This window comes from Calidris pugnax, unplaced genomic scaffold, assembly GCF_001431845.1.
Source record: "Calidris pugnax isolate Ruff unplaced genomic scaffold, ASM143184v1 scaffold67, whole genome shotgun sequence".
NCBI lineage: Eukaryota > Metazoa > Chordata > Aves > Charadriiformes > Scolopacidae > Calidris > Calidris pugnax.
The window spans coordinates 98,691-124,424 of NW_015090779.1; the positions used below are offsets into that span (position 1 = coordinate 98,691).

Genomic DNA, 25,734 nt, shown 5'->3' on the forward strand with positions numbered 1-25,734 from the left:
AGGGGGCCTAATACAGGCTGTACGAACCAGGGTTATGGAATTCAGGGAAGCCTGCCATGAGTAGCTGCTAAGCTGCTATGTTCCAGTGTTCCAGAAGCAAAACTTCAGGCAGACTTTGAAGACTTTAATAGGAAAATGTAGGCAAGTGTGGAGTGCAGGAGGTTATATAGTCAAGTAGGGATTGTCTAAATGTCACTTAGATTTAGGTTCCTAAAAATCACCAAAATCCTTATCTTCATCTGTGCCTGGATATTTTATGTGTTATTGCGGATAAGGGCAGTAATTTAGCTGAGAGATCCTGAAATCTTGGATTGCAGCATTTGCAACTTCTGAATGAGCTTTTGATTAAGAAAAACACTTCCGATAACCAATTAACTCAAAACCACTCTTACTGTTCTTGCCCTGAGCTGGCTGTTTTAGATGTTCAAGTAACTCCACTGTCTTTAAGCTGACCATCAACTTACATCCTGGTTGCTAGACAAGTCCAGTAGGAGGCCAGTGTTGAGGAAGAAACACCGGAATAAGAAGGTTATCAATTGAGATACTTATTAGCACCTCACTCCATACTGGTACCATATGCATTTTCAATGTGATCTGGTCTTTATTCTGAACAGTGGAAGTAGCAAAAAAATAGTCCTCTGGGACACTGCACTGGATGGGTCTCAAGGAGGTCAGATAGCATGTGATGCTTAGTGCTATCAGAACAGGTACATACACCTGCACAAATGCAGTTTGGTTTCTGCTGTCTGTACAGTGGCTGCAGTGTCTGGTAACCAGGGGTATCAGAAATAGATGATAATTCTAATATTATCAGCAAGGGAAATTTCCTTCTGCCATGCTGGAACAAGAGACATTGCAGAACGGTGGAAAATGGTGCTCTAAATCCCGTTTGTGCCTACAGTCTTAGTCAAGGCAGTAAATCAGGCAGTGAGGATGAGGGGGGATATAGATCTAGTCTCTGTGCAGCAATTCCTTAAGAAATAGTTCAACTTCCATTTGTGCCAGTCAGTCTGGTAACCTGTTCTTCACAGAAGGATGCTTCCAGCAGGGCCAGCCGAAGGGATAACCCACAGACACTGGCATTTGCAAGATTAATAATATGTATGTTGTAGACCTCAGTCTCTTCAGGTTCTTTGGGAGGGCTGTCAGGGTAATGCACACATTCATGCTTTTGTGTCCTGTCACGACCAACTTCAATGTGACTGATCTTCCTGACAAAGAGGATAAACTATTAGTCTTCCTTTAGGAAGACATTATTTGGAATTAATAATTCTATTATCCAATTTCACCTTATCACAAGGAAAGTTGTAATTATTTTTTGAGGAAGGATGTATTAACTTCATAACAACAGTTTCAATCCTGCTATTAAATATTAATTTGGAATTTTGTTTTTTAGAGTATATTTTTCCAATATGAGATCATACTCTTAATGGAATTATGTTTAAAAATATGTATTAAACACATGTTTAGGCTTTTGCAAAGGTTTGAATTTTTGTACTTTGTGCAGCTCAACTGAATTACGAAAATAATTTTTCTCTGATCCTCTACATTCCATCTATAGAATAGAATATTAGTTGCAAACTCCACAGAATTCTGTGATAAGTTATGATTTTGTAAAGTACTTAAAAATGAAGCAGCTTTACTGTGCATAACAGCGGAATGGTCCTTATCACTTCTCTTGTCACATAAAACAAAGATTATAATAGTTGCTTGATTCCTTAATAAAAGAAACTTAAGAACGTGGAGCTCTTGAATAATTCGTAATGGATTATTTTTAATTATAGTATAAGTTGAATTTAGCCCTATTGCTTAAATTTATTATTTTACATTTTTTCAAATGAAACACCTATCCAACTTCTGCATCTTCAGAAACGTTTAGAAATTTCAATGAAGCTGTAAGTCTGTGTCTATTGGGTGAACTAAACTAAATTAGATGGATTACCCAAGGCTCTCCACCAAAAAGGGAGTTTCCATACAACTTTTCATTAAGAATCTAAAAGCTGTATGATTGAAATCATATAGCTGTTGTGTGTAATGGGAAGGACTGCTGTTGAAAATGTAGGAGTTACTATTTGACACGAGAATGATAAAACTGTGCTTTTTTGTTTTTCAGGTCTTAGGAACAGATGAGGATAATATGGGGGATGGTTGCTCTCAGAAACTGGCTTCTGCCAAGTTCCTTCGACTTTTGCTCCTAATTCTGATTCCGTGCATCTGTGCCCTTATCCTTTTGTTGGTGATCCTGCTTACCTTTGTAGGTGAGTCCCAATGGAGTAAATGGACACATCTTGTATTCAGACTAAAATTGAGAATGTTTTCTCAAATACTAATTAAAGATATATCATAGTACATATACCTAACAAACTAATCTACCTTGTGGCTTAATGTTGTGGTTTGTGGCAGAGAAATAAGTTTGCTATTTGGATTTATATATTTAGAGTGTATTTGAGGCATTGAAGAGGAAACCATTTCCGAATTTCTCAAAATAGATTTTTGAGGAGCAGGCTACCTTGATCATGTAGTATGTATGTAGATGGTTTTCAGCAGTCATTTTACAAGTACAAAAAGATATTTATGTTAGAACTTTAAATCACTATCACTTGAATGGCATATTTATGTCACACATTGATGTGCAAATATGATCTTTATTTTCAGGTGAAAGTTAATTATAAATATATAAATACATATATAAATATGTAGCCACAAATCTTTCTGAACAGCCTGCAAACTATTGCTGTTTAAGGAAAAATATGTTCATTTCTTCTAAATATGAAATAGGTATCAATGCAGAACCCCAAGTATGTTTTGAGAAAATTTGGTTCCAGGTATATTAGATTTCATAATGGCTTAGTCTGTTATCTAACTCTTTGTTAAGTATTAAAAGGTAATAATTTATTACAAAAGAAAAACATTTAAAAAGCCTTCCTTTGTTACCTTTAGAGAAGCTGACATATCTTATCATTAAATTGCTTCAACTGTAACATAAGAAAGACAGTAATGCTAGGTTATAGCATTACTTTTTCAGGAAAAAAAAAGTAAAAGAAAAATCTGTTCTGCTTTAGTGCCGAGAGTTTCTCGGATTTTTATTTCTTTTTTTTACTAATGAGAGTATTTTTTAGCTGAGCTTCCTTAAGTAATTCAGAAGCACATCTGTAACAGTTGGGGTAATATGTGAGGTATCTAAATATAAATGTGTTCCTATTTTAAACCCTCAATTTCAATATACATCATACAATCAAACAGCAAGCACAGGAAGAAACTAAACACTTCTCAATAGCACCTTCAGCACTGTCAAAATCAAGACAATTTAAATCTGTTTTCTCAATTCAGTCTGTAAAGGATTTACATCAAGACATTGTAGGCCTGTTTTTTTAATTTAGCTTGTTAAGGAAGTTAAAAAAACCCACAAAGCTAGTGAATTTTGTGATTGACAAGTCTTGGGATGTATCTTTAAACTAAGAACAATCTGAAGAGGATTAAGATCAAGTCAGTCTGGCAATTAGGAAATATGATGCCATTCGATTTACTTTCCTTATGTTTAGCATTCCATTTGTATCCTTCATATCCTCTGCCCTAGATTTTTGTTCTTTGGTGAGAAAGCAGATAAAAAAGCAGGTGTATTTACGTCATCTCTACTCAATCTCCTCCTCTGAGGCATGTTTCAACATAACACTCATTAAAATGTATGAAATCCTCTGGGGAAATGGGTCCTCTTCTGATCCAGCTTACGTAGCAAAAATCAGGGCTACCTCCTCTTAAGTCAATGTAGTTGTTGTAGGGTGAAGAATAAGTCTTGGTGTTATTACCCAAATCTACAACTGGAAAAGCTCCCTTCAGCATCTTTTGATTAGCATGATTATAACTTAGTATTCTTCTCTCTCATTTAGAAGCTTTCATTTGATGTGTATTGATAGCCTAGAAACAAATATATCTGATGACTGGAATTAAATGAACAGATTCTGTGAGCATCTTTAAAGTGTGTGTAATATAATATAGTGTGTTCTATTTATTGAGAATACACTATATCCAGAATAGTAGCTCATACTAATTTCAGATTAACTGAATTCTGTTACAGTCTAATATTTGTATGATGCCTTACAATGTGAGAAATGAGTTGATAGTCTTGACTGGATAACACAAATTGATTGATATATACGAAATCTTGTTCTTATTTTTTCATGAAATGGATGAGTTAAATTCTGTGGTTGTCATTCTAGTATCTTTCACTGGTGCTTAAAACATAAATAGTGAGCTCCAGTATATCAATTAGAACCTTATGAACTTTTTTGATTTGACTTTGGCAACAAACTCATCAGAAAATTAGGCCAAGTATATTTTGCAAGAAAATATTTTGTTTCTTGTGGTAATTTTGTAGGTAATTACTCTTTTCCTTCTGTAATATGTTTTAATTAAATGAGGTATATACACATGAAAAAGAGTGCATGCACCTTAGAACTTTCCAATTAGTTTCTTTTAAATCTGCTTTGTTGCCTGCACATCTTTGCAAGCTCTGATGTTGAAGAAACTGAAAAGTTGGTATGGGTGGAAGGAGACATGTAGAGCAGTACAGTTACGTTCTAATAGAGAATATCCTACTTGAGGTGTGTCATGGGGGCCTGTTTTCAGAAGATTTCATTAATCAACATTTTAAAAATTACTTACCCTCAAAGTATTCAAAATTCAGAGCCCTTGATAAAGCTATTTTGTTAGAACTGTATACAAAGAAAGGACAAAGCAAATTATCAGCAGAGATATATATTATTTTGACTAAAGATGGTCTTTTACAGTCCGCAGAAGAAAATACCAAGCTGAGTTGTTTAGCTTTGACTTCTCTTAAGTACTTACACTCTGGCTTTGCATCCTTTTCTGTCTCTCACCACGAGTATAGAATGACAGTCAACCAGTAGAAGAAAACTTTTTAATGAATGAATGTTGTTTCACTCATTGAAGTAGAGGCAGTACCAGTTGCTATGGAGGAAGTCTAACCTTTAGACCATGACCATAATAATTTGTTGATTGCCTGTGTTACATCAGAGGACAGGAGGGCTTAGCAATGCTGCTTGCTTTGGACTCTTGATGACCTAACATGCAAGACCTTGACCATGAAGACTGAACTCAGCAAAATAAATGTGAATGGGTGAGAAAAGGCTAGATTATGTGTGACTGAAATTAATGATATGTTACCATTTCATCTGACCCTTGCAGACATCAAGAGCCTTCTAATAAGACTGTTCCATAATATTTTTCTGGGGATTATAGTTAGTGTAGTATAGTAAATTTCATTACTTTCTAGAAGAACGAACAATAACTGAATCCATGGTTTGAACAGCTAAATCTTTCTTTAAAATGGAGACAGGTAAGATCACCTTTAACTTGTCTTGGAATATGTAGTCTGTGTCCCATTTTGCATACACAGAAAAAAAATCCTTAAGTAATGAATAGTATGCAAACGTTACAAAGGTGAAAATTAGCATGTTTGTAAGAATGAAAAACCTCTGGCATTTTCATTTTTTTCCTTGCAGTGAAGAAACATTCTAAACCACTTGAAACATTGTTTTTCAAAGGTCCTTCATGGCTGGTGGGCATTATACCAAATTAGATTATTTTTTTTTAATTGTACCATAATTGCTTACCATTGCAGTTATTTATCTGGGAAAACAAAATGCTTTATAATTAAAGTTCCATAAAGGAAAATAAATTATTTTATAGGGATAAATTCATTCCATGGTAGTTGTTGCATTCTTTCACACCAGTATCCTCAGCTCATACTTCTGTGGTCTTCTACCACCTCCCATTACAACTAATGCTTTGTCTGTTGTCTTCTGAAGAATTCAGAACAAGTTTTGTGATACACATAAAGAATAGTTTCATGTATGTCAGACTCCTACCGTCCAGATGTAATTTTTGGGCATGTGATCACACTGCAGCACCACATTAGATAAGCCTGCCTTTCAGGCAAGCAGCAGACCCTTTTATCTGTGCACAATGTTAGGCATTCATGCATTTTGCAAAATAGTATTTTAAAAATCTGTTAGTTTGTCACCACTGATGGGAATGAGGATTAGAATTAAAGTCTTTAAAATGCACTGTGGAATATGGATATGCAAATAATTGAGGTTTTGGTTCTCTCACCGTCGTTACATTATCAGCATGCAGTGTTTATATTTTGGCTCTGACATGTATTCTGAGATGAATTTTGGTTCTTGGTGAGAATTATTACAAGGTGATGGGTTGTTCTTAGCATTTTCATCTTACTCTCCTTAAAAGCAAATCTCACTCTAGTAGCTGCACTTTTATTATCCTTTATTATCCGTAAGTATGAGTCAGCCTGGGCAGTTCTCAAATCATTCTGTTGTTTGGGAAATATGTGGCAAGATTCTGTCCCCCTGAGAGATCCTGCTGATGTTCTTGCATGCCAGTGGTTAAACAATGATCATTACTACTATATTACCTGTGAGACCTGTATTCTCCTTTTCCTTTCCCTTCTGAGAACACAGAAGGAGCTGTGTCTCCTTCACAGAATAAACATCAGGAAAAGTACATTATAGTAAAACTTCTAGGCTTAGCTTTGTGGCTGTTAGATCCTCCACGTTCATAAGGTAACGTGCATATGTCAAGAGTCTCGTATCAGTTTAGGAACCCAACTGTACTGGCCCATAAAGAACTTTTTGCCATGCAGAGGAAGTTCAAGTTGCAGGGAGTTATACTCTAGAGTAAAAGAATCTTGATCCCTGAATCATTTGGAGGTGCAGGTAATTCTCCAAGTGATTTCGAGCCTCAAGGCATATGACATATCTTCAAAATCTAAAGTGACTAGCAGCATGGAGATCCAAAAGTTATAAATGTGAAAGCAACATGAAATACTAACAATTCCATTGTCAATCAATGGCAATGTTTGCTATAAGACAGGCATCTAAATATAGGAGTTTAACATATAAATAAACTATTTTGTCCCAGGATGTTTTCTGATGGAAGATGGTAATCATTGGCTAAATGATTTGCCAGTTCTTTAATTTGATCTTGCCAACACAGTGATACTATGGGGAATGTCCAAAGGAATGTATTTCACCCATCTATAAGAACTGATTTAGCCTAGCAAGCTGTCTTTACTGATACACCTGGTAAGTTGGGAAAAAAAAGATGGTGTGAATACAGCTCCAGGTCAGAATGTCTGCTGTGAGACATCACTGAGGTCAGTGAGGAATTGTTCTTGGGATCTAGAGAATAATCATGGACAGAAGGTCACAGTGGCTGAAGCAAGGATTCTGGTGCAGCATAATTGATTCTGAAGGAGCTCATAGAGCTTTATTCATTAGCTAGTGCTACGTGAGTGTTTAACACAGGCACAGAGTTCAGGATTGGTTTCTGAATTGCAATAGAGTCGTTATGGGCATGTTACATTTTAATTTCTTAGGTTAAGAAAAGCTTTATAAATAAAAATTTCTAGTTACATGACACATCTTGCTCAAGAGACATGAAAAAAAAAGACACCAGATAAGATTTTTTTTTTTTAATTATTATTTTTTTATTAGACCACAGTTTTATGACTGTAACTGGGAATTTTCAGGCAACAACCATTGTTAATGCAAAAGGTAGCTGCTGTTGTCCCCTCCAGGCCTTTAGTACGATGCTGACGTTTTTGCTGAGACCTTGTTGCCTGAAAACCAGAAGTTAATGAAAGGGAAAATGTCTCCTTTTTGCACAGAAATCTCTCCTTTCTGCACAGGACCTTAGAAGCCCAGTTTTGTTCTGCAGCTTCTTCAAAAGATGTCTTCCACAAAATCTACCTTGAGTTCCATTTTATCTGGGAACCGATCCATCATTTTCATAAGCCACCTGTTAAGTTGAAAAAAAAAAAAAATTAAAAAAATTTACAACTGAAGTCCTTCTTGGCCCCTTGGGTGGCTGGTAAGCAGTTTAAGGTAATGTCTTTACTTCACAGGAGGAGCAGGATAAAGTCTATTACTGCAGCTCAGCTGATGTGCAATGGTTTGCTGCATGTTATGGGACTTCCATGTTATCAGTGACTTGCTCGTTTCCTCAGAGTTCAGAGTCATGGGGACAGACCCTGCAGCAGAAACCTCCGTGGGTACATGCTGGCTAGTTATAGTAGTGAATCAGTATTTTATTCCCTGTGTAACTAACTACCTCATCCATTACACATGCTTTGGTAGGCAGCTTTGCTCTGTTTCATTATCTTCTTAAACAAACTTGGTCTTTTTGAGATTTCCCGCTGTGAACTGCAAGAAATCACCCACAGTACACACTGCCAAAATCTCAATTTAATAGCTTGAACAGTGTGACTATTTCTTAGATCTCATAATTGTCCATTTCAGTTCTTTAAATAAAGCACTAATTCCCCAATAGCGAACAGGAACTGGAAAATGATCAGTAAAACCGTTGGCAAGGCATCGCTTGGTGCCAGTTCCTTGTTGTTGTAGCAAGCACAGTTAAACCCAGCGTGCTGTGTATTTCTGTCATCTGGACACGTCCAGCTGTGGCTGGAGACGCAAATCCAAAATGGTTACAGCTGTTTCTCACTAATTAACTATCCAACTTATGTTTTACTGTCTACAGCTCTGTATGAACTCGCATATGAAGAATAGTTGGGTATGGTATGCGGTATACATGAATAAAATGCGTATGCTGTATGTGTTGTATGGCTGTTAGCAGACACTGATGAAGAGTAATTCAATTCTCATTACTGAAGGGATTAAAAAATAATCAATTGTTTTAAAGCGTTACACTGTTTCCTTAGATATCTAAAAATAGATATCTAAAAATTATAAATAGTTCCTTCAGGGCTTTTGATGCTATAAAAATCTTCAGTAAGCTTAACTTAAGATTTAAGATATACAGTAGTATTTTTAGAGAAGGAAACGGACGAGAATCAAAGCAAATGGGAGCTTAACTCAGAGAGTGGACTTCATAGCCTGGAATTAAGTACTTGAATTCCCTGCTGTGGATTGGGAAGACAAGAGGATATGAGGAAAACATAGGGGGAGAACAAGGTGACCCAGGAAGGTGATCCAAAGCCCTGGCATACTAAGTGGAAACAGAGTTGCTGTCTAGAGTTGCCAGAGGGGAATGCCAAACAGAGGTCTACACCTACCTCTCTCAAGGACATACACATCAGAGCCCAGGTTCATGTTTTTTTGTGGGGCAAAAAACTGTTAAAAAGAATTTTAATACTATTCATTGTCAGCTGAGCTGATACAATTGGGAAGGTCTTTTCTGTAGAAGAGGTTCATTGTGTGCTACACCTGGCAAGAAGAGAAGGGGAGCTGTTATCATTAGAAAACTGTGAAAATAGAAGAAAAAATGTTACTGTTGGAAAGACGGGTTGAAGAAGCAAACAAGCATTTGGGGATCTCAGTGGAAGAAGTAAATGGTCTTATGGATGGTGACAGACATAGTTATTATTTATAGTTCCAGAAAAAAGAATGAAATAAGGCTGAGTGTGGTGAGGATAGAATCCAGTGGGTAATTTCAATATTTTCTTTGACAGTATTTATTGGTCCACTGTATTAAACCAAAAGGGATTTTTAAACTTCTTTCAAGAGCCTACCTGTCTTGTAACATATTGCCTGCTATTCCACTGAGTGATATATAAATAGCTAATCATTTTTACTTTAATTTTAAATCATTATTCATAGCTCTTTGGGACCAATGTTTTCCAGGCTTTTTCTATTTTTGTGTTGAGTGGAGGAGAAGAGAGGAGCCTGGGGAGGAGGAGAGAGAATGTGAAAAAAAAAAAAAAATCCCCTCAGCTATTCTTGAGTCATAGAAAAAAAAATACACACTTGCCACAGGAGGAAAAAAGCTCATTTTAACTTTTTGAAAACTACAGAAAAAACTACTGAAGTTTGAAACTTGAAACAAAGTAGGCTTCTGAATCATAGAGATTCAAAGCTTTATTGGGAGTCAAAGCATCCAAGTAAAGCTACATATGAGTGAGCACAATTTCTGAGCGTGATTGGTCACAGTTCTTTAGATTTTAGCAAAGCATGTTACTACTGGTCCCTATTTGTGAAAACAGAGCACATTCATTTTTGCAGTTTGGCTGACTAGAGGACTCACACACAAAAAATTGCTGCTGAAATAATTTGCAGGTGGGAGATTTTTAGTTGCTTCTGTAAAATATATGCAGTAAATTCCTCCAAATCGCAATGAATTATGAACATTTGCTGGTGGAAAAACAGAAACCTTAACATGTTTAGATATAATGTTCCCCTGGGTTCTTCCAGCAGAAGTTAGACACAAAGATTTACTCACAGTTAGTGATAATGGAGCCAAAAGAACCCAGGCTGGATAAATGAGGATAGGGTAAACCTCTAATGGTAACTGTTTCATTGAACCCCATTACGTTTCAGGAATCTTACAAGTTTTTCTTGCTGGTTCCAAGTTACAGGTTACTTAAGTTACAGGTTACTTTAACTATAGTTAAAGGTTACCCAATAAAAAATAAAATGCTAGTTCTTTTCTTACCTCTAAAGCTTTCCAACACAAAGGCCCCTCAGGTTGTAACAGGGAGGTGGGTTCTTCTGGCATTGTAAGTTGTTTCTAGCTGTGATTAATAAAGATTTCCTCCTGCCCAGTCCTTGAACTTCAGACCAGGAAACTGATTTAGTCTAGACAGAGAGCGCATGAAGGGATAAGAGAGATTCAGTAACAGCAGTGGGAAGGGGCTCAGGATACCCAAGTGGGCACAGTGTGGTGCTTGGAGCTGGCAGATCAGTGAGTTTGGTGAGGGAGAGAGCCTGGAGTGGTGACGGGTGACCAATGCCTGGCTGAGAGGTGACCATGCAACCAACCATTTCTGTAAACGCAATAACCAAACTGAAAACAAAAGTTCAGGATCGATGGTGGTTGGTGTGTGGGTACTCAAGAGTCATCTGTACCAAACAGCTAGAGAACGATCAAGTCAATATGAAAGCCTAGGGAAAAAGTGATTTCCACATCAGAGTGGAAAGAAAAATCTGTGTGATTTGCCTGGAGTTCAGAGGGTTTGTAGGGAACAACAAGAGATGAATTCTTGTTAATGTGCTTCAGGTGTAACCACCTTTTTGGCTTGAGGGCCTCTAGCTAGCAGTAAGGGTGAGAGAGAAGAAAAGGAGCTGAAAGGATAAACAGAAAACTCTCTTCTTTCCATACGGAGCCCAGCTGGAGGACACCGTGTTTTTGGCCTTTTCTTTGGATTTTGGCTAAGGAAACACCCATTGTTGAAAGGACAGATATTCTTCACTCCCTTGTTTTTACTTTTTTGTCTTGAAACAATGTAAGAGCAATGCTTAAATATCACTGTTAGGAGCAGACAAAATTAAAAGCTATTAAAATTATCAATTATTGCCAGGGTATTTAAAAACAACTGGGAGATTTTATGTTTTGAAGGATTGCTTTTAATTACTTGTAATCAAGTTTATTATAATTTTTGAACTCTTTTACACGACTAGCTAGTGGCAAAAATTGTTTTTGCTGTTTACCAGAAATTTCTTATATTGTGATACAGAGTGGTGCTTCTCTTCTAGCATTAAATATGGCCCTAATATATTTGGTTAAAGAATTTGAGTTAGTATTTGTAGTTTTTATTATAAATAACTAAATTATATGCCCTACATAAGTTTTAGATGCCTCCTTCATTATTTGAATTAACTAAATATTTCAGTAATAGTTGCAGGTTAAAAATAGATTCTCTTACTATTCAGATTGAATTCCCTGATGCCTATGGGATGCATCTCCTTAGTGTTACACAGCTGGTTTGATTTGTGAACTGTAATTACTTGCAACTGTTCAACACATACAACTAATGAACTCTGTGTCTATGATATAATAAATGAACAAACAAAAAAATACAGCAAGTGCCTACAACTTTGGATACAAATACATATTTAAAATCCAGTATCAGAGAAGAATGAAAAAGAACTCGTGAACCTATATTTAACAGTTGTAGTTAAATTACGTAATCCTGTATAGAGAAAACAATATCTCTTTCAATTTTAAATCTTAGTGAATGTAAAATACATTAAAAATGTATTGATTCCCTTGAAGCTTCAGAATTAGCTGTCTGAAGGTGGTGGTACTATGAAAACAAGAGAGGATGCAATTTAAAAAGAGAAAAAAACCAGTATTGCCGATCTTGTTAACAGTATGATAGAATGAATGCATGCTGGAGCTCCCCAAAATTACATTCTATAGTTATAAACATGTAAGAGTTCACTGACCTACTGCGAGTAAGATTAAAACATTTTTAGTTCATAGAAGTGTTTATTTATTTCTCTGTTTATATGTTTCTTTATTTATTCTACAGTAGTTACAGCTTTTGTTTCAATGTGCTACTGCTATTTTGCTGCTACATGAAATTCTTAAATTTAGTCCTCTTTAATTTTAACTTTGAAATAAGTATTACTTTTTAAATCTGTGCCATTATATTTAGAACCATAGAATAGTTCGGGTTGGAAGGGACCTTAAAAAGGGCATCTAGTCCAACATCCATTTATTAACCTTCCAAAACAAATTGGTAACACCTGTCCTTCCAGGTGATGGTAATTTTGGTCTTTTTTCCTTTCTTCCAGGGGTGTTAGAAAAAACATGCTTTTATTCAAATGGAAGTGAGGTCCTCACAGTTAATGGTGACATTGAAACATCTGGTGTTCTTTTGCCAAACACGGTTGAAAACAGTTCCAAGACTGATACCACAGTGGATCTCAGCACACGGCCCTCTCCCTGGACCAGCACGTCTTTATCCCACATTGACCAAATGAACAAGAACTCAAATATATTTAGAGAGACTTTCCAGGAAAATTCATTTGCTCTCGCAACTCAAGCCACCGTGCTCAGTCCTCATCCTACATATGATGCTGCTTTGGGAGAGGGCTCTGAAGACAGCACCCAGCTGTTTGCCACTGCAGAAGAGGCAACTTTGTGGTCTACAGAGGCATCCTTTAACAGCATAGAGAGGATGACCACTCCGCCACTAATAAGTTCTACCCACCCATCTGTGTCACAAAAAACGGATCAGACAAAAAGTAAGTTTACATTTTATTTGGCTCCATAATTCTGACTCAAAAAGTACAGAATGTACTGTTGGCAGTTCTGAGGAATGTGCTCCTTTTGATAATTTATTTTGTTGTGCACATTCCGTGTTGCAAGCAACTGGTTTCTTGTCAGAACAGTTGATCAACCCCATTGAGAAAAATGCATTAAATTCTTTCAGGTATGAATACTTACAATATGTTCTTCAATTGGTGACAATCATGCATGTTTACGAAGGCTGAAAATGAGTTATTGCATACTGTATTCAGTTTATAGATTGAATTTTCTATGTTTCTTTAAAATTATGCATGTGGCAGGTACCTTCCTATTCTTGGTGAGGTAACTACAGTTACAACTTTTTCTGTGTTAATGGATAAGTTTTTCTCAAATTTGAAGCAGTTGCTCAATGTAGCAATACGGTTCCAGAGTTCTTTCTGAGGATTATACTCAAAATGTCTAGAGAGAATAGTAATTAACTGTGATCAGGGTGGTTTTTTTTTTTTTGTTTTGACTATGAAAGTAGGTGCATTACACTAGTGCCATGGTAATTTTATTGATTCATCATGTCAGTGGTAGTGAAGGCTTCCCTGATACAGTTTTGTTAACAGCTGAAACACTAGAGTACCATATTAAAATTGTTTCTTTTGAACTGCATATCATTCCTTTGCTCTTGATCCCACCAGAGCACAAAGCAAAACTTATTCCAGGTGATAGAGAGATCTGAAATAGATGAAAGGAAATAGTCAGTGGCCTACCAGTAGCACACCCTATTAAGTGTATTGTTAAAATGTCTTTAAAAGAAAATAAAGAGATGGTATCTGACAGCGGTGATCACTTCTGAAAGGCCACTGAATTATCTGTTATTTTGAGGAGCAGGACTGTGTGTTTCTGGATTCAGTTAAGTTATAATACCTGATATTAGTTATCTGTAGTTATCTGAATTTTTTTTCTCTGTTTTTGGGTTTGGTTTGGTTTTTTTTTTTTTTTTAAGCATTCTCCCTTCAGGAGTTTGTCTCCATCCCCCCATCATCAAAAAGGCTGATGAAAGTTGGGAAACATCTCTGATTATCTCTTTTCCTCCTCCTTCATGGAGTGAAGTAGGGAAAAGCATTGAATAATACTTTCTTTTTTTAAAACCTGGTACACAGAAGAGATTGCTTTTGAGGGCATTTCAGTGATAGTTTATTTTCTCACTCATAAATTAGCTTTCAAATATAATAACTTTCTGGGTATCAATGGATTTTTCAATATTTTCTTCTGTTCCCTAGACTGTAATGACTCCACAGGCCATTTGAATGGTGCAGGGTTTCTGGAGTTTTGGTTTGCTAGATGAATTTTCTTAAACAGGTTTATCTCTTATTTTCTCCCTCTGCACCCCAAATTCAGAACAAATATAAATGCACACTTGTATCCTATTAGTGATTCATTTATTTACTACTTTTGGTAATTTTGATAATTATCACTGCGCCAAAGTACAGCCTAAAAGCATAGTGTGCTATACTGCAGATACTTCAAACCATAGAATTTTCAATAATTACAGTAGAAAGGGACACTTCATTTTAGTGGCCTGATGATTAATTTTGAGCAAAACTGTAGGACAATGTACCACCTGTTTTTCTTAACTGGGACTACTATGATGTGGTGTAGGGTCTAACTTCCAATTTTAGAAGATAGTGTCTTTGCATTGCAGTCTTAGTTACCGGGTAGATACAGTATAGATACATTGTGTAAGTTTCTGTGTTTGTATTTGTATTCATCTGCCTAATCATCATATTTGAGATATGTGGAATTCCAGGAAATACAGATGAAACCAGTGTCAGGCTTTTTCACCTTTTCTTATCATGTGGGAATGAACTCTTTTGAGATGGATGCAATGTGTGTGTGGGAGGTGATAGCTTTCCCTCCTATGATGCTGAGGCAGGGTCAGTGCTACAGTGGCTCAGGACAACCTTAGGTCTGGATTTCTAACTTTCAAATATTTGAGGCTTGGTATTAGGCTCTTGTAGTCTGTGAAGAAATTCGTAGGTATGTGCTCTATTGTGGTACGTACAGTTCATTCCAACAGTCTGTATATTCAGTAGGCATGATGATTTGGGATTCTACTGTGAGGTGGTTTCTTCTGTGTAAAGCGAAAATGATAAAAGATTTTCAAAGACAAATTTGAAATATGACAGGTTTCTTTAAAAAGCAAAACACCAAGAGAAACCTCATCCCAAACTGAGATACTTCAAGTTAGGTTTTTCTCCCCTATCAGATACATCAGGAGCTGGTGTTTACTAATCAATAACCTCTCAGTCTTGAATTCCACTTTCAGGTGTTTTGCTTATCTGTATTGATGTGGATGTTGCCTTGATTCTGTATGTAGATACATAGAAAATGTATATATATATTTTGGGGGTCCAGAAGAATTTTGTCTCGGAATGTGTTCCTTCCCATGGCTGTCCAAGGCATGGAGGACTAGAAAGCAGGGGATTTTGACAAGTTCACAGAGCTCCTCACTACCTCACTTGTCCTGGCCTTTGCAAATTAACTCCTTACACCCGTTCTTGGTATCTTTGATCTCTCCTTTCCCACTAATCTTTGCTTCTTGGAGAGAACTCTAAGGTAACAGAGAACATAGTCTGATGTCCACAGGAAGTTCTTATGTATTCTGATGGGGAGGGAGATGGGGAATTAACTGTGAGATGAGATATGAATGGGTTTTGGAATAGTGAGACTGGAATAGCTTTTTGGAATAAAAACTGTTTTTCTGGGACAAGTAAAACTTAACGACCTCATGGGAATGGTGGTAATAGATCAAATTAAGCCTCTCTTGCTTCATCTGGATCCAACTGCGATCGTTAGCCCATGCCTAAAGAAGAATAAACCAGGGCTAGCATACACAGACAATTCAACATTATATGGTAGCAGATTCCAGTGATCTGCAGTGAGTCCTGATGAGCATTCTCCCATGAATTTATGTAATGACTTTTGAACCCATGTAACATGGAGGTTTGAGCTTTTTAGGCATATCTTATAAGGAAATTAATCTCCAAATGAAGTGTGAGGCTGATGTTCCGTCATCATCAATGCACACTAGCAGATCATTCATCAGTACAAGTTTTGTCTGGTTCCATGCGGGCAAGGGAATGCATTTCTGTTGATTTAGTAAGAGTGCATAACTTGGACTTTGTGCTGGTTTTACACAGGGTGTTAAAAGACAAGTGATGTCACACAACACAGAGACTGCCAGTGTAAAACCAACCAGACAAAATTCTCTGAACGCATTTGAAGGGGCATTCATGTAGCTGTAATGTTTTTGGTCTGGTTTTAGTATCCCTAGCACTGGATTTGCTTTACTGGTGAACCACAGTTTCAATAAAAGACATTAGAACACATTAATAAGAGAAATGGTAAACATTGTGACCATATGGTACTCACTCAAGACTTTAAAATAACACAAGTAAAATATTGCGAAGTTACTAACTAGAGAGGAATGAAATTTGGCACATATGACATCAATTATTTAAAAAGTTCTTGAAGCAGAAAGAAGTTCTTTGGCAGAAATTCTAGTAAAGAATAGATTAGTGGGTAAATGGAAATGCGTGATAGAATAAGGAAGAGATGAAGAAGTTTATTTTCATTTTACAAGGGGAAGCAATGCCTCACAAATCTATTAGAAAGTTCTTTGAAGGAGTCAGTGAAAATGCTGGTTAATACAACATACTTGGCTTTTCAAAATGCTGCTAACGAGTCCTCCCTGAGACGTCTTAAAGAGACTCTTCTCACAGACTCATTAAAAGACAGAAGGAAAAAGCTCCACATTGAAGAAGGTTACTGATGGAGTTTTACAGGGTTACCTGATCTGGGAAAGGAGGGAATAGTCAAGTAACAACATTTCTGCTAATACAGAATTATCTGTCTAAAATGGATAACTGGGAATGATTCCTAGGAATCGCATAAATGTCTCACAGCGGAGAAAGTGACTGATAAAATGTTTAGATGACTTTGTGCTGATAGGTGCGAAAGAATGATGGAGGGTGGGGATCAGTCCTAACTCAATGTAATACAATGCTGGACTCCCAGCTGGCTGTGCCACCAAAACAAAAGACCTGAGGATTTGCTGTAGACAGCACTCTGGCTCTGTGACTGTCAAGAAGGCAAATGGAGTGTTAGGAATCATCAGGAGGTCTGTGAAGAACAAAACAGAAAATCTCATTACATCAGTGATGTTCAGAAAGGGAAGTTCAGAAAGATAATAGTAGAATTGGAAAAGGCAAATAGCAGGCAACCAGACAAGTAGAGACATGTAATGGCTTAGATGAGAAGAGGCACTAAATAGGAGGAAGACATTATTTTCCTCCTGGAAAATGGATGGCTGAGGACTTGTTGTGGTAGCTCTCTGTACCATTTTGAGTGTCCTGGAGAAATGGAACAGGGAACAGTTACCAGTTACTCACTGTTATATACATCATGGAACTCAGAATGCCACAGAATGATGAGAAAATGAGAAAATATGAAAATGCTTGGAGAACTTCATGAGAAGTTGGTCTGTTGGGGGCTTTTAATCACAGTCCAACTGCAACCTCTGACTTGTGAAGGCTCAAGATTTTAAGTTGCCATAAGTTGTTGTTATACTCCTAGGTGGTTGTTCTTTATATTTGCCCTAAATTCTTAGAATTTTTCTTGAACATATAATGCTGGCCCCTACCAAAGACCACCTTCTGAGTCAAATGTATCCTGTGCTATGTCTCTGATAGAAATCAAGTGAAGGAACCCACTTGTCCTGTTGAGGGATTTGAGATTGCGTGAGTTCATGTTTAAATGTTTGCTGAGGGCATGGGCCATAGTCCTAAGTCACTAGGATGGTTCATTGGAGAGTTTTCTGATAGCAAAAACATCAGGAAGGGGTTCTTAGGTGAACCAATAGGTTCAGTAGTGTATATTCATGGAATTTAGAAGTATATGCAGTAATATTCTGTTCATCTGTCAATCAACGCCTAACAGAAAAAGAAACCTATTCTAAACAGTAATTATCTTAAAGAATAAAGGATGTTTTTCCAAGATAAATATCAGTACAATTTTATTGATACTTTTTTCTTTTTGAAACAAAAGTAGGCTGCAGTTAGGCAGTAAAGCGAGATCTGAGCAGGAGAGATCTCAAGTGTATGAGAATGAGCGGAATGTTTTCATTTCAAATGAAGCAGACTCCCTGTTTTGTAAGACTGCTGATTTGGGGAGACAGGAAGAAGGAGGACGAGCGAGAGCTGACAGTCTTCCTAGAAAAACATCCTGTACACTAATGGAATATGCACTGGGACAAGAGGTATTAATATCTGATTTTGTTTCTTCCACTCACTGATGTTTATGCATACGTATATTTAATATCCCTTTTTTTCTGTGCCAAGTCTCTCATACTTGTCTCCTAGCAGACAGTCTTGTAACCCCTCTACAGGCACACTTCTCATCTGCTCTGAGAGAAGGGGAAGTAGCAGCCGTGGAGATGGAGAGGGAGGCACCCCCATGTGTTAGTAGGAGATGGCACTGGTGGTAGAAGAGGTGGTCCACAGAGGCTTTCATCTGAGGAGCAGCCTGACTGCACAACTCCAGGCCACACTGGGGAGACCAGGGAGAGTACTGGGCCTCTAGACCTTTTCATTAGGAAAAGAACTGAGTAAAGAGTAAGGTGGATAGAAATAAGATACGTGTTTTTTCCAACTCTGGGTTATTCTGAATGTGCTTGACAGAGTGCTAGGAAAAGGCACGCATCCCAAATGAACATGATGTGGTTCCTATTCAGCTCCTCCCTGCACTTGTACAAATGTGTAGGAGGGTGAAAAAAACCCCAAGTCCTAAACAGTTGTTTAGAAGAATGAAGTAGAAAAGCGCCTTTGCAAAAGCGAGTCACTATATCAGAGGACTTCTTAAGCATTTCAAAAAGCATAGTGTTTATTTTTGCTTGTTTGCATCTTTTACTCTTTTCCTAAATAACAAATATTCTTACAATGCAGAGGACCCTTGGGTCTTTTCACATTTCGTGCACATCTTTGAAACTGAGCAACTTAATTTGTTTGCAATCCCCTGCTCAGCCTAGAGGTTTTCCTAATCCTCTCTATTGTCATTTAACTAAATTTAATTTATACATGGAATAAATCTCTTTGTTTCTACCCAGCATTTCTTACTTTGTATTTGGTGTTCTGCCACTGCTAGAATCTACAGAGCACTAGTCTGGCCCAGCTTTCTGTTTCGTAGAAAAGAGCAATATGAGAACCACTGTGGGAATAGCTGGACGGGATATGTCACATGTGGCACAGAAACAAGAAATTCTCTGCCTCTCTTTCCTTCCTTGTGCTGCTCGTACTAAAGACATTTTTCTTCTGCTGAAGCTAAGGTATCCCATAACTGCATCCCAAGTCAGACCATAGGCTTGCATCTCCCTAATCCCCAGTGTCTCAAGCAGTGATCTAATAAATCACTTTGTCTTCTAGCTCAATTTATGTGTAATTACTCATAAAAGTTGGAATATATCCAATTATGTAAGGAGTAATAGCAGCAATAGACCCATGGTAGATATTTAGGGGTATTCTTGTCCTCAAAACCCAAAATATTCAAAACATTGTTAAAACATTATTTTGTCCTGAAGGGAAATGGTTTTTCAGATCAGCACAGAAAAACATGAGCAGTGGTCTCCTAAATCCCAGGCCAGGAGTTTAGCCACTCAGCTGTGTTTTTTTCATGCAAATGCAGGCATGAGTAGACTAACAGGGTATTTATTAATTTTGTTGTTGCTTGAGTTCATGCTTGAGAGTGTTTTCTCTTCCAGTAGTAGCTTCTGTTGCTTTAATCTCACCTATACCTAACATTTTCTCTCAAAATAGTCACTAGAGCCATTCAGGATTTCTTGCCTAGCAGAAATTAAAATTAAATTTTCAGTTGACATGGCAAAATTAGTGACTTACAAGAGAAACACATGGTGGGTTTTCACTAAATTCAAGAGAAAGAACCTGGTTTTCATCAGTTTACCTATTCCACCATCACTGTTTCATATGGGTGCATGGGCATAGCTTGGCAAGGAAACCATTAAGTTTCTGACATATAAGATGCATTATCTGGAATCCAAACGATTCTTGAAAGTCATTATTCTTTATGTAGAATATAGAGAGATGTTTTCATTACAACTTAGATATATAAGGAAGAAAAATCTTACTAGCTTTTATCACCTGGTGCATTACTGCTCTCGGGTAAGCTTGGCAAAAACGTCAAATACTTTTGTATTTATAATGAGAATTGTAGTGAGGTTGCTAACGCTTTCATACCTTCAGCTCTACCTAAGCTTGTGATTTCAATTCCCTTTAATAAATTCATCTTTCCTTACTGCAACTATTTTGTTAGGTTATCGTCTTTGTATCATGTTTGTAGGTTATCACCTGTCCAAATCCAGTTTGATGGGACAGTGTTCTGCATGAGAGATCTACCAGACCTCAAGTATCTGTTTTGATTAACACTGTAATGAGTACGATCCCCTTGCAATTCCGTTTATCTTTACTCCTCGGCCTTTCAGCAGCGTGGTTTACTTTAGAGTGGGAGATTCCCTTCTTGGAAATAACTACAAAGTCAGTTTTGTTCTAGTCTTTAAATGATGTGTGTGTCCTTCTAGAGTTATGGATGTGCGTACCTTCAAAACTTTAAAAAACAGAAGTCTTTTCAGCTTTATGCCTTTTATGCATCCATTATTTTTTTTACGCTTTGTTGCTTGTAGTTTAAACAATGTTTGTTGTCAAAATTGAACCATGAACTGACCAAGAGGCTGAGCAAGAAGTCATATGCCCAGCCTGGCATGAAGCTTTCAAGGATGGGAGCAATGAAACAAGGCATATTTTCAGATAATTGGCTGAGAATTGCAGCCACTGACTTCCTTTTCAGACCCATCAGCTTCACTGATAATCTTTTAAAAATTATTTGTGTGGTTATTTCAACAAAAAGTTCATGCTAATATGTGTTTTGTTCTATATTGTGATTGATCACTTTGTTTCCAAAGGTACACATCTGGTTGACTTTACACTTGATTAAAGATGATCCGCTTTATGCTTCTGCATGGTCTGTTATGGTTATAATAGAGTGCAGCCAGATGTGGGTATAAAGCCAGCATCAATATAAAATTATAAGACCTCAACTTTTGTCCAAAAACTGGAAGGTGAAAGTATTGATACAACAGAAAGTGATTTACAGTCACTGTCATCTTTCACAATCATGTGAAATTCAAGAACAACATAATGAGTGTCATGATTTGAAATAGTTATGGGGATGGGAACTGGAGAAAGTGATAAATAGCCCAATACAGTTAAAGATTAATGTAGCTACTAATCTGTACACAAAATTTGCCTGTCTCACCTTTATTATTACTGATAATTTAAAAAATCCTAATGATATTCTCCAATGAAATAAAATAGCGGAAGTTCAGATTAGAAATTTGGAAAAGCCTTTTCACTGAATGGGTTGTTCAGCAGTAGAACCTGTTGCCCATAGAGGCTGTGGGATCCCTATCCTTGGCCAAAGTCATGGATGACAACGTGCTGATGGCAGTCTCACTTGGAGCAGCAAGGTGGCTAGAGACCTCCAGAAGACTCTTGCAACCAGTATTTCTATGATTATAAGGTAAAAAAAAAATATATTTGCCCATAAAGAGTAGAACGTGAGCATTTTGCATGGTTGAGAAAAGTTTAACATTACAGCTTGTTAATGGTATTTGAGATAATTTAGTCTAATAATAATAATTTTGTCAAATAATAATTATAATAATTATTTGAGATTATTTAGATAATTACCTCAAATGGTATTTGAGGTAATTTTGTCCTGATTTTCTTGGGGAAAATTATTGTTTCTAATACAGGCAATTAAACAATGAGCTATAAGACAGAGCATTGTAGGAAGCTATCTGTATTTACTAGTGGAATTATGGGATAGAAATAAATGGGTTTTCAATTCTGGGAAGAGCAATTGAAGTGTGAGGATTTAAAAATCTCAGTTTGCACAAGCCAATTGTAAGCATCATGTCATAAGATTTAAATGCAAGCTGAACTGAGATACAGTTAGAGAAAACTTCATCATCGTAATGTTACGTTCTTAAACACCTGTATATTAATTCAATCCTTTTACACATTAAAAAACTAGGGTGGTTTTTGACCTCTAATTGCTCAGGCTGCGAAAGTTTGTCAGTGTTGTACTTTGTTCACACAACAATCAAATAGGGTAACTGGTACTTTAAGGAATAACCCAGTTAATGCAGGTAGCTAGGCTCGTCTGTGAAGAGAAACATTCGGACTCTAGTGGCAGGAACAGAATTAGGCCACCACTGAATATTTTAAAAATATGATGCTTAAAATAAAATTCCAGCATTTTAGACAGGAGAGTCAGTAACAGCCCCTCAGAATAAAGAAAAGGCCCAGGAAGTTGTATATTATCTTCTGCAACATACACTTTGCCAGACCTGCTCTCAAATTCGGAAGATCTAGGCTGCAGTATTTCTGGCTAATGCAAATGATCTTTTACAGACAACGCTGTAATGAAACAAGCACATACATACTTCTGAAAGACACAGTTGTAAGAATTTTCGATATGGAAACCAATAATATTTTTTAGTCCTGAGTTAGCCAACGCTTTAAAGATCAATACCTGGATCTTAAGCTCCACCTGCAAACTGCCAAGCAGGAAGCTGCCGTTTGCAAAGCATGGGTTTCAGGTACTTGCAGTGTTCTGCGTAGCAGGCGTGGTGCTGGGTTCTGTTCTTAGTTTCTGGACCAATTTCACAGGGATGGGTTTGCTGTGTTAATTTTGTCTGAAAGTGAGGTACGCATAACTTATTATTGTGAGATATAGACTTGGAAAAAAGGATCCTAACTTCTTACTGAACAGATCAGAAAAGTAATTTGGCTATTCTGGAAAGGTAATTAATCAGAGACAACTAGGACAGCTTGGGTGCAGACTATTTCTATGCTGACCTATTCATAGCCTGTTGAGTATCTCCACTATTGTAAGCCTTTTACAAAGCACTGTGGTTTTTTGCTTTGAACATAACAGTATTGATGCATAATTAAATGTTGTCAATCAAGCTAGCATTCATTTTCACTTATTGAAAACACATTTGTTAAAAAAAGCTGAAGCCCAAAACAACCAACCAAAAACATCTGGATGCCTGTCTGGGTTCTGTGGAAGCTACCATTTTTTTAGTCCCTTTTTTTTTTTTAATAAAGCCTATCAAGGGTACTAAACTCAGGCACATGTTTCAAAACAATAGCAAAATCTTGTCCAACCTAATATGCCACGGAAAATAATCTCTGATGATAGATCTAATCCTAAAATTAATTTCATATTGTGCCTTTTGTTTATTTAATGGTAGGTTCTTAGAAATATGTCTCCAATTTCACTAAAGAATCCTGTAATTAGGAAATGACTAATCAAAATACCAGATCTGGAATACAGGCCATCTCACACCTCAGGGGGGGTAGGTGTTCAGCTTCAGCTCTGGCTAATGAGCTTACCTGCTCTCAGCTGTGCTTGCCCAAGGGATTAAAGGAGCAAGTATGTGCCTCAGCCAAGGAGGGAAGCATCTGGAAGCACATTGGTGAAAGAAGTGGGGGTCCAAAAAAATGAGGTGGCTTGATGAAGCATCCAGCCTTCCACAGTATTCTTTGGTCAGGAGAATAACTGAGCTAGAATTTATGACTGCTTTAAGCTCTGAGCAAGAAGTGTCTGGTGCAGACTGGATGTGGTGTTCCACTGTACAGCAGCTGGTACAGATTGCCTTAAAAAAATTATGATAACACTTCAACTCTGATCTAAAATATGAGTTCTGTTTCCCTCATGGCTAATCCCCTCTCTGTGACCTGGGAGATAATGAATTGTTTTTCTCTCTACTGCAGGTGGTCAGTAGCCTTATCACCTCTCCCTTTGGTACCTGTGGAGCACAAGGGGGAGTTGAGAATCACTCATTCCTTTCAAATTGTATAATTCATTAGCTGAACGAAGTTAAATGCAGAGCAATTGTTTTCAGCTAAGTCTTGGAGTCTGACTTCTATTTCAGATCTACAGATGGGGTTTGCTGTTCAAAAGCTTGTTTCCCACTTCCCCACATAAGCTATTACGAGTCAGCTGGGCTTCATTTAGAGGCTAGTGGTGCTGAGAAGGTGGCCACATTCCCTTTGCTCACAGCCGTACAGTGCTGTACGTGTCTTTTTATGTGCTGGAATTTGCTGTCTCCTTGATGAGCTGACTCAGTTCCAACACTGGCTGAGTTAGCTCTTGGCTGGTTTGGCACCACAGTTGTTGTGGCAAGCACACATGGTTGAGAGGAAGCAGTATTGCGCCACTGCATCAGTTCAATTGTCTTGTGAAATGTTTTTCTGAATGTGTCAGTTGACCTAAGAAAAGTCATGACCTTCTGTTAGAAACTTACTCTGACAGTATCTTGCTTACATCTTTAGGCTACCATGGCTTTTACTGAAATATGAGCATCAGCCCTTGGGAGACAAGAGCTTGTCAAATTTCTACCCACATATAAATGTAACAAACTTAATACTACTACTCTTGAGGTTATGGTTATGTGATAGAATCATTATGGTTGGAAGAGACCTTTAAGATCATTGAGTCCAACTGTTAACCTAACACTGCCAAAACTGCCACTAAACCATGTCCCTCAGTGCTATGTCTTTTAAATACCTCCAGGGACGGAGGTCCAGCCACTTCCCTGGGCAGCATCTTCCAATGTTTGACAACCCTTTCAGTCGTGTAAGAGGACCTTGGTTTTAGTTGTAAGACAATGGAAAATGTTGCCTGGTGTACATCAGCGAAGAAACCTTTGGGCTATTTGGTAAATAACTGGGGTGAGGTTGTAAAAGTAAACCATCACAGTGGCATAATCCCCCAGTACATTGTTTTAGCAGGAAAAAAGCAACTGCTGTAATTGCCTTAGGGACGTTGTGAAATGGCGATATGGCATAAGAACTAATAGCTGGGGGGAAAGGAGGTGTGTGTGATAATCCATAAAGATGTGGCCGCTATTATGAAAATGCTTGAGAACTTCTGCCATAAGAAAGTATTTCTTAACTGTTTTTGTATTACTTCTCCTATTTACATACTTGGGTACATCAGGATGGAAGCACCAAATGTATTGATTACACCGGACCTACTAATAAAACTTCTAAAGCCTGAAACTTAAGAAACAGATGCTTTTGAACCATGAGATTCTTATAAAACAAGCTTCTTATTGACTACAACTTTTTTTTTTTTTTTTTCTTCTTTTTTTTTTGCATGGAATCGCTCTTAAAATTACTCCTATCCAGATATCCTAAAATACTTATTTAGTACGGTGGCAGAAGTGAATTGTGTCTGCTTTACTAACAGAAGTTTTGAGATAATTAAAGGCAGATGACATGAATTATGTACATGATGTTCCTTTTTAATAGTCAGTTTGAGTGGAAGTTCAAAATAGCGTTTTGATTTTGTGCAAATGTATCTCAATAGATACAAAAGGAATACATGTATTTGAAGAGAATCCTAGCAGGAACCAGAGCTGAGTAAATGGCATTCAGCTGTTATTCATTCATTGTGTTACTTTAATTTCTTTCAGGCCACTTTCCTTGTCATGAAGAATTTGGAACCTGCTTCATTTACAGATGTCTCTTTAGCAAGCTTCTTATTTTTCAAGTATTATGGTGACAATGTGCC

The 25,734-nt window shown here is 37.2% G+C and overlaps 1 protein-coding gene across 2 annotated transcripts in view; it reads left to right on the forward strand.

The window, feature by feature from the left end:
- CORIN (corin, serine peptidase) overlaps positions 1–25,734 on the forward strand; it is a 123,563-nt gene that overhangs the window by 12,832 nt on the left and 84,997 nt on the right. For both annotated transcript variants that reach the window (XM_014954314.1, XM_014954305.1), the window contains exons 2-3: positions 2,114–2,258; positions 12,573–13,025. In XM_014954314.1, the coding sequence (XP_014809800.1) occupies positions 2,138–2,258; positions 12,573–13,025 (574 nt within the window). In that variant the 5' untranslated portion in view covers positions 2,114–2,137. The remainder of the gene's footprint in view (positions 1–2,113; positions 2,259–12,572; positions 13,026–25,734) is intronic.